General features: G+C 52.6%; 1 protein-coding gene across 1 annotated transcript in view; it reads left to right on the forward strand.

Annotated features, from left to right (window-relative positions):
* Positions 1-8,519, forward strand: part of LOC103805499 (pre-B-cell leukemia transcription factor 1) — a gene marked incomplete at its 5' end in the record, with an annotated part of 23,986 nt that extends 15,467 nt beyond the window's left edge. The window contains 3 exons of the mRNA XM_009078154.1: positions 1-100; positions 1,573-1,662; positions 8,290-8,519. The exon at positions 1-100 is cut by the window's left edge and continues 28 nt beyond it. Coding sequence (XP_009076402.1) covers positions 1-100; positions 1,573-1,662; positions 8,290-8,382 — 283 coding nt within the window. The remainder of the gene's footprint in view (positions 101-1,572; positions 1,663-8,289) is intronic.
* Between the last annotated feature and the right edge of the window lie 1,196 nt (positions 8,520-9,715).

Consider the following 9,715-nt stretch of genomic DNA (forward strand, 5'->3'; position numbering starts at 1 on the left):
TTTTAACATGTCAAACTCTGGAGATTTGTTCATGAGCGTGCAGTCTCTCAATGGGGATTCTTACCAAGGGGCCCAGGTTGGAGCCAACGTGCAGTCACAGGTAGGGACCCATCCGATGTACTGCCAGTGAATGCATTAGTGTTGGAGGAGCCTTTGATTGTATTGGCACTTCTCCCTCCCGTCTGAAAAGAGCAAATCTCAACCAGCACAAACGAACCAACCAACACTTAAAAAAGGCAAACCAAACCGAAAAAAACAACCAAACAAAAAAAGCAACAGCAACAACCACCAAAAAAAAAAATCAATCCAAAAGAAACCAAAACCAAACACCAACCAAACCAACAACCATGGTCTTGAGGAGACTTGCCCACACTTTGTGAATGCATTTGGCTCTGGCTTGATAGTCGTACTAGGAGGAGAGGAGGTGTAGGAGAACAGGCACAAAGTCAAACAAAAGCAGCTGAGGTTTAGGTTCTGCTTGCTTTATTCTTCCAAGGGAAGGGGCCAGATGTTTGGACTGGTGTCTCGTTTTACAAGGCTTCCACTTACTCCTTTGATGCCAAACCAGGTGTCTGCTGAAAGGCAAGAGATCTTCAAATACATAGCTAAATTTTTTTTACTTTATTTTTTTTATAATCAAAAGCCACCCTTCACCATCTCCCTATCTAAGCACAGGCACTCACACCACCCATGTACACTCCAGCAAGAGAGAGCGAGGAAGCTTTGAGCAGCATTGCTGAAACATTAACCTGTGTGTGGGGCCGAAAGAAAGACTTCAAAATAGCCAGAAACTCACTCAGATCTCCCACCTCCCATCCCATGTCCAGATATGCCATGAGTCCCCTCTCTGGCATCTAAGGCTCTGTTCTGTGTTGAGAGACGGCAGCCACTCTGACACTTCTGCATTGGGCAAGGAGAGTTCTCTAAAGCCAAGGCTGCTCCCCTGCAGTGCTGGACATGTGCCATCCATGGGCAACAAGACGTGCTCACCACTAGAACCAGTGCTGGGGCTGGGCTGGGGGAGTGGAGGGAGTGGAACGGGGCACCTAGAGGAGAACTGCCGCTGCCGGTGCCATGGTAGGTATATTTCCTTTCTGGGCCCTCTGCAGTGACGGCGCTCAGCCAGCTCTCAGGATCTCCTTCCACTGCCATGAGCTTCCCAGTGCCTGGGTCAAGGGTGGAAGGGGGTAGGGGTAGAAACATGGGTCCATGAGCATGATGGTGGAGCTAACTGCAACGATGTGCTTCAGGAGATTGCACGCTGTTCTCCCTCTCCACTCTTTTTGTTGAAAGACTTGGGACCAAGGAGAGCGTGACGGGGCCACCAGGGCAGGCAGAGCATGGTGAGGGAGGCAGGAGCAGTCCTCTGGCTCATCTCTCTCCACAAGACCTGTGACTCTCTCTTACTCCTCTTTGAATATATACCTTTATTTTTATTATGATGATTATCATCATTATTATTATTATTACTGTTTGTTTGGTTTTATCTTGTCAAAGATAAACAGAAGTGGCTTTGGCCACTAACCTTTCATTCACTCTAATTTATGTCTTTGTTGTCGTTGGTCTGTTTAGGTGGATACCCTTCGCCATGTTATCAGCCAGACAGGAGGATACAGTGACGGACTCGCAGCAAGTCAGATGTATAGTCCGCAGGGCATCAGTGTAAGAAAAAAAAAAAATAGGCTCGGGTTTTTTTGGGTTTGTGTTTTTTTTATTTTGTGCTCTCACTACCAATTATTTCAAAGCCATAGGGCTCAGAATGCCACTTAGTAGGACTTGTCTTTGCTTTTACGGTCACCTAGTTTATTGCTTCTGTATCGGTCACGCCAACGGCAGAGCTTTGCCCACAAAAAAAGTGGCGACCGGGCAGGCTTTGTGCAGGCAGCTGGCGTCTAGGACTGTCAGAGCCGATCAGCGTTCGCCTGGCACCTGCGGCCACACGCGCTCGGCTGAGAGGAGCTGCTAAACAGGTGACACCTCGTGTAACCGCGGTGGGGAATGTCACCGCGAACGCCCTAGTCCAGAGATGGCTCCACGCAGGGGCCAATGGCTCCATCCTGGAGCGACCATCTAAAAATAACCCATCCCTGGCCAGCGTCCGAGAGCGCAACGGCAATGGGGTTGGCGGCGATAACGGTTGCAAATAAAAGGACTAAAAAAACCCACAAAGCCAACCAACGTCAACCCAAGAAAACCTCGCCCAACTGGGCTGGGGGAGGATGCGAGAGGGAGGGCGGTCTCTGGAGCATCTTCTCCTTGTTCTTGGGTGCGCTGGCGGGTTCTGACTAGCATGAAAATTCGTAGCGACAAGCTGTGTCGCACAGGGGGAAATCGATCAGACACACACAAGGAGAACCCAGTGTAGATTCGGGACAGCAATCCAACTTCATTTCTCAGATCAATCGTCTACCATCTCAGCAGCGATGACAGCAAGCTGGGAGAGGAGGGCAGCCTGGAAAAGGAGGCTGTGAGCACCGAGTGGGTGGTAGCAGTGGTGTCCAAGGTGGCACAGAGGAGGGGGCAGCTGGACATGACATGAGGGCTGAAGGTTGACATGGGGTGGTCTTAGTTGGGCAGGGAGGCGATGGTCCTCCGGGTGGGATGGTCATCCTGCAGCCGAGACCCTAGTGTGGTATACCATCCAGTCCCAGCCAAGGCTTGTGCTATTTGTCACCTGGCATGTGACCATCTTTGAGGCATCAGTATGCGATGGCCACCACCAGCACGGGAAGAGGGGTGCAGCGGGACAGGGGGCTGTGCTCCCCTCTCCTGCGGGTGCTGGGGCTTAGTGGGCGGTTTGACGTCAGGAGGCAGAGGCAGGGAGGATTTGTGAAGTAATGTAATTGAACATGTGCAGATAATTATGTCTCATTACATAAGCCCCTTGCAAAAACGGCGCTTGGAAATGCCACATGAAAGAGCCTATCGTTCCGCATTAATTTCTCCGTGCGCTGAATTTATTCCCTTTCTGGCTTTTTAATACTTGGAGAGTAAATGAATCGCAGGCTGATCATGATAAGAGATGATACTTTTGTATAAATTAAAATACCCCCAAGGAAAGAGGCTGAGCTGATTACAGTTGCAGTTGGCTTGGAAAATAACAGTGGGCTGGGTTAAGCCAAAATTTGGGGGGAAGGGTTGCTGCCAGGGGATTACAAGGCAGGGAGGGGGCGATGGAGGAGAGGAGAAGAAAGAGGTAGTGGAAACTCGAAAGCTGAATAGGACGAGAAGAGCTGCACTGGTGTTTCTGGCTGTGGTAATGGGAAAACCCGTGTTCCTGTGAACAGCACTGGAAATTAGTGAGCTGAGAGTGGCAGGGGCTCAGGAGTCCCCCCTGTGCTTCACCAATGAGGACTCAGGATAGTGGCATCTGATGGCTCTTCAGACTGGTTTTCAGGGAGAACAGGAGCCCAGACTGACCAGAATTGGCTGTGAAATTGGCTGTAATTCAGAGGGACAGGGTGGCAAAGGACCACACAGGTTTGGGGGTGATTCCTCGTTTCCCTGTAGGGCTGTGGTAGCATGGGCAGCAAGGCAAGCAGTCCAGAGCTGAGAAGATAGTTTAGGAAACATCTTCTGGGTTGCATCTCTGTCTCCAAATGTTTTGCTTCCCTGATATCCCAGGCAGTGTGCTCCTGCCTGTAGCTTTTATCATAACTTAGTGTCTTCCCATCCAGCGAAGTCCCTTGATGGATCCCATTTTGTCCACCCTGGAGTGTGGCTGCCCTCTGGAAAGTGTTGGTTCTGGGCAAGGTCCTGGGCAACTCTTCAGTGCAGGCAGGGTGGCTGTCTCATAGCAGGCTGGGCTTCCCTGCCTCTCCCTGAACCCTTTAATGCCAAGGAAGGGCAGCGGAACGCGGAGGAAAGCTGATAGTGACACAGAAAGCTGCCGTCCCCGCATCACCCGAGCATCCCCGTGAGCTGCTGGAAGGAGATGAGCCGAAACCTAGTCAAGAGCCCTGTCACAATGATGTCTGCATGGGGCTGAGGTTAAGTCATCCCCGGAGCCCGTCAGGGCCGGGAAGTCAGCGGCAGGTTGCCCAGCTCCACCGCTGGAAACCTTGGCAGGGGAGTCAACGCTCGGGGTTTGCCTTCCTTGATGGAGGATGAATTTTTAAATGCATGTAAGTCGTGACAGCTGAGCAGAGGAATATACCCAAAGCCCAGTTCCCTCCGTGGCTCTGCTGCTCGACGGCTGACAGGCTGCTCCGCGGGGTGAGAAGGGCTGGAGTCAGTTCTGCATCGTTAGCAGGATAATGGGCGATGTCCCAGCCATCACCTTCCCCGTGACCCGCAGCAGTGGCTGAGGCAGAGGGAGAACAGATGCCTTCCGCTCTGCAGGTGGAGATAGTGTCAGGCAGTGCCAGTCCTGGCAAGGGGCAGGCATGCTCTTGGTGATGGTTGGATGGTAGAGGCAGGAGCTATCTTGAGGATACCCATCCTTGTGTTGCACTGAGAGGGAGGAAGGAACCTTTCCCCTGAAAAGAGGGAATGTTTAGGGTCTGATCCAGCCCTTTGGGCAAACTTTGAGGTTGTAGGGTTTTGCGCCATTAAGTGAGAGTGGTGAAGTGTCTGACCTCTCTGAACAGTTCTTGTTTGTAGGGGTTTGTGTGTGTAACAAGCAGGTCCCCGAGGCTAGAGGTTTCAAACTGTTGGTATGTCCAGGTTCTGATGAGTTCCAATAGAAGTCAGATCTTTGTTACCATAGTCCTCTGGAGGGTCCCACCCCAAAACATTGCCCTTCCTACCACTGCCCTGTGGCTGTAAATCCGTAAAGTGTTCTCGTTCCCCCACCTGCTAATGAACGATTGAACTATAGGCATTGTAAAGAAAAGCTCATTCAGAAATTTCTTTTTGGACTTTATTCAATTCAATTTATAGAACATTTAAAAGTCAAAATGAGGGGCTCTTTTTTAAGTTCATCAGAGTTTGAGGGTTTTGATTTGAAACTGCTGCTGTGCAGAGCTGTACCTACTTACAGAGCAGTGTGTGTGGCCTGGATGGTGGTGGCCAGTGGCAGGGTTTTTTGGCTCCACTCTTGTCAGCAAGGATCACCAGCCAGTCGTACCTGTAGGAGCTGAGAGCTCCTTACTTGGGCTGAGACCTTTTTCTCTAAGAATTTGAGCCTTGAGAAGAAAGTTATTGCTCTGTTTCTCAGCAAGCAACAGTTCACCATCATGTTCAAACTGTGGTTCATGATCATGACCAGCAGCTGGGGTATGGAAGTTGGTGTGGCAGGGCTTCAGTGCCCAAGCTCCATTGCTCAGGGATGCCTGGCCACGACCCTTGGAAAGTGATCTCCAAACATGGTTGGATTCTCTGATGTGTAATAGGAGCTTCAGTGCATATTGTAAGGAGACCCTGATACAAGCTCTTAAAAGCTTAGAAACTTCTTTGAGGCTGCTCAGTCTGTCAGATTTGCTGGTAGCTGGTGTGTTTGGCAGCTGACCTGACACCCTGCCCTATCGATGGTGGGACAAGGATTTGGTCACAGACTATGGGATGCCAAGACAGCCTCCATGCAAAGCAGAAGGCGCCTTTAAAAATTGGCAGAAAGTCATCTCCCAGCCCCACGTAGGAGGCCTGGGCAGGGAGCCAGCCAGACTTGCTGGAGGTGACAAAAGTGCTATGAGACCTGTGGAAACAGGCACCAAAACCAGTTGCTTCTGCAATCCATCACCAGGGCTCCAGACTTGGACAGTCACCAAGGCGTTGCCTGTGTTCTGGCACCAGTAGATGACATCTGAAGAGATGTCCTAAAGACCATTGCTCTGGCTTTGGTTTCTGCCCCTCCTGAAGAAGTCCCAGCTGTGTGCAGGGGCTACTCAGAGGTCTGCGAGGAGCAGCAGCCTCCTCAAAAGACTCCCTTGTCTTTCAGGGAGATCCCAAGTGATTTATTGCAGTCAGATACCAAGGGATCTCCTTCCTTTGGAAAGAGGCAGAGCCAGCTGCATGGAGTGGGATGCATCGTGCACATGGCTTGGTCCGTGCAGCAGCAGGGTGAACTCCGGGATGAGTGTGGATGGTGCCTGCATGCCCTCAGCCTGGGAAAGGATCCAGCCTCCTCACAGAGGGCTTGTCCATATAAAAGGATGGTGTTAAGATGTCTTGGCCACCCGTGGCACCCCCTTTCTATCGCTTGACCCATGACTTGTGGCCTTCCCAGGCTAGGTGAGCAGGAGGGTCTGTGGAGAGTGCCCCAATCTGTGTTGGCCTCTTCCCAACATCCTCTTGACTGCATGTGACCGTGGTGGTGTTCAGCAGCACAAACTCCTGCAGCACAGGAAGGCTGATTCCCCGTCTGGAGTACCATGGGGCTTCCCATGGGGAAGCAGGGTGAAGGCACTGCAGTGGTGGCCTGCAAGACACTCTCCCTCTCACTCCTTCCAACCGTGGCTGGCATGCAAAAGCCTCACTAAAAATAGTTGAGCACAATAGGGACGGAGCCCTGCTCCACGCAGCCCCCTCCACTCTCCCCCCTCCTGCTCGCCGTAATGACCCTGCAAACACTAAATGGCATCTGAGTGCATTAAGCAGCAAACTCTCCGGTGACATAGCAATTACGGCTCTGAAATAGATTTGGTGCGTCACGGAAGATAAGGGTTTTGAAAGTTTCTGTTGTGATTATAGCTTGTAACTCCAACAAATAACAGGCTTGGTAATAAGAGGCTGCCAGCACAGCTATTGTGGTTCTCTCTCACTGATGGCACGTAAATTGCTATTAATGTCCTAAGTGTACTTGAATATGCCAGTCTCGGGGCGGTGGAGTTGGCTCTGTGTCTCTCTTTACGCGGCCTGTCATTGTCGGGCTGATAATCTACAGTAATTGCTGCCTCTTGCAGCGGTCCAAGACGTGTAAGGGTGGATATTGTATCTCAGGCAGTGCAGGGATGGTGGGCCAGGGCCTGGGTGCAGATGGAAACTGGTGGGGGCAGTGGGCACAAGTCTGGGGTCTCCACAGGTTTGGGGCTGGTAATGCTTGTGCATAGTCTGTTTTCATGCTTGCACCCAAGGTGAAGTGGAGTGGGGTTTGCTAACCTGCTAGGGGGCTGAGGTCGTGATTCCTGTCTTCCTTGCTGGTGCCTGAACCCCTTTGCTGCCATGGAAGAACACAAGCCTGGGGGGTGTGTGCACACTTCTGATCTTTTGTGCTTTGTGCATGTCCTTCTGCAAGGTGGTCTGACCCCTCGAACATGGGTTCCCACAGCTTGCTCGTGGTCAGCTCTTTGCTCCCACTTCAGCTGCCTCTTGGGCAGGCAGGAAGTGGACAGCAGCGTGGACAGCCCACTGTTGAGTCCCAAATGGCTGCTCAGCACCTCAGGGTGGTGGATTTTCCTACCCTCACCCCACTTTGGAGTGGGGGGGGATTAGGCTAGCAGGGCCAGTGATGGATGATGTCTTGTGCAGGTGGCAGCAGGACAGGCAGCCAGAGAGGGCCAAGCAGCCTGGGTGCATCTCAGACAGGACGGCGACTGTTGCCGACTGGAGCTTGGGCAGTGGTTGGGAAGGATTAATTAGCCAAGCACTGAATCAATGTCAGAGCAAGCAGAGGAGGTTGGGTGCGACATCTGCTCCTCTCCAAAGGGGATGGCAGCCGTGGAGGAGCAGCTTCTGTGCACTGTCAGCTCCTGCCTGCGGCAGCCAGGCCCCTCCAGTAGCTCTGCTCTTGAGAACCTGGAGAATTTGGCTCTGCGTCTGTTTTTAGGAGAAGAAACAAGTTGTCTGCCATGCTTTGCTGTACGAGCCCTCAGAGGGGATATGGTATTAGCACCTCTGTTGTGCTGTGTCTTGGTTTCCCTTGAGGAGATGGAGGCATGGAGCTATTCCGGGGGGCACAGAACAGCTCAGCATTCCCTTGGGACCCATTGCCTGTTCTGCATGTTCTTAGCACTTGGGTTCAAGTAACATCCAGGCTGCAGGTTCTGGAGTGAAGTGTTTGCTATTTTCCTGCTTCCATATGAGGAAGGATCATATTTGGGAGTAAAAAACCCCAAACAACCAGAGTTCAGGGTTTCTGAAGAAATAGGGTTTTTTAAGGGATGGACTGTCCACAGGCACTTGTGGTTTATCAAAACCCCTGGTTTCAACAGAATGTTTGTGTCTCCATCCCACCGATAGAGCCCTGTGGTTTGGGCTGAGATGAGGGAGGCAGAAGGGACATCTTTGCCTCCTGCATTGATCCCTTCTGAGGGAGAAGTGGGGTGGGTTTGAGGTGGGTGGGTGACTTGGGTAGGGCTGTGTGTGCCATGCTGTTGAGTGACTGACACCTCCCTGTCTCCCTTCCCACAGGCTAATGGAGGTTGGCAAGACGCTACTACCCCATCGTCGGTGACCTCCCCCACAGAAGGCCCTGGCAGCGTTCACTCTGATACCTCCAACTGATCTCCCAGCAAATTGCATCCCTGGCTGAGCCGGCCCCGGCGGGGGCGGGAGGGGAGGGGGCCTCTCCTAACACCGCAGCAGTCAGACTGGAGGTGAACCCAATCAGCACACACAAGAAGACTCCTTCTCTTCTCTTCTCTTCGTCGGGATGCTTTTTTCAGCCAATCTGGACACTTCTTTATACTCTCTTCCCTTTCTTTTCTGGGTAGAAGCCGCTCTCCCCCTCTCCACCTCCGCCACAACACCACTCCCTTCCCCTCACCCTTTCCCACTGAAGGATATGTCGACAGGTAGAAGGATTTTTAAGGAGGAAAAGCAAAAATCCACCACCACCCAAACCAACCCCAAAGCAGTGTACAGCTTTGCACTGGGTGTCTTTCTGAGGAGCCACAAACGTACCTCAGTCACATCTTGCTCCCTCACTAGCAGGCAGCCCTCCTCACCCCCCTATCTCTCACGCTACCTCTCTGTAGGGAATTGCCACCGCAGGTTTGCTGCCACCTCGTCTCCATCGCCTCCTGCGCCCAGCCCTGCCTCGGTGAGCTGTCCCTCGGGCACTGTGGTGCCAGGGCGGGTGGACACAGCCCCGTGCACGTAGAAGGAGCCGGTGTGCTCCCCTTCGCTTCCAAAAGGTACCGGTCCATTCCCACCCCTGGGGAAACTGCCAGCAGTTCCCAGCCCCTGCCCTGCTCTGCCACACATCCTGCTGTCAGCTGGATGAGCCGTGAAGCCCTACCATCCTCCCTGCCTGTCGTTGGAGGGGAGAAGAGCAGGGAAGGAAAGGAGGCAGAGGCAGGTGAGAAATGGCCATCACTGATAACAGAGACACTGAGCACCTCCACGGAGGGGTACAGGATCAGGCATGGATGGTTGCTGGGACCCCAGCAGTTCTCTCACAGCACTTAGGACGGCTGATGGTGTTTTCTTGGTGAGGAGAGTGTCACAGGGTGTTGGCTCATGTTTCCAGGAGCACACCACGGTGTGGGAGAGGAGGCAGTGGGTTCCCCAGTGCAGGCAGGACCCACAGAGGTTCATGGCACCCACTGCATTCCCAAAGCACTGCCCAGCTGGCAGTGAGGGACAGGCAGCAGGATCCTAGAGGCTGGATGTGGTGGGGTGAGCGTGTCTGGTGCTTTTGGTAACTGCAACAGGTTTGCTCAAGGGTGAAGCTCTGTAGGACAGGTGGGTGCTCTGCCTGGGAATGTCTTTCTGCTGAAGCTGCTGGTTTATCCCAAGAGTTATTCTGGGCAGTGGCATCCCAAGCCATGGGAGAACTTACGGCATTTTCTGCCCACCTTGGACAAGCAGTGTTGGCTGGTAAGCAAAGCTTCAT

Source organism: Acanthisitta chloris, unplaced genomic scaffold (genome assembly GCF_000695815.1).
Source record: "Acanthisitta chloris isolate BGI_N310 unplaced genomic scaffold, ASM69581v1 scaffold28200, whole genome shotgun sequence".
Classification (NCBI taxonomy): domain Eukaryota; kingdom Metazoa; phylum Chordata; class Aves; order Passeriformes; family Acanthisittidae; genus Acanthisitta; species Acanthisitta chloris.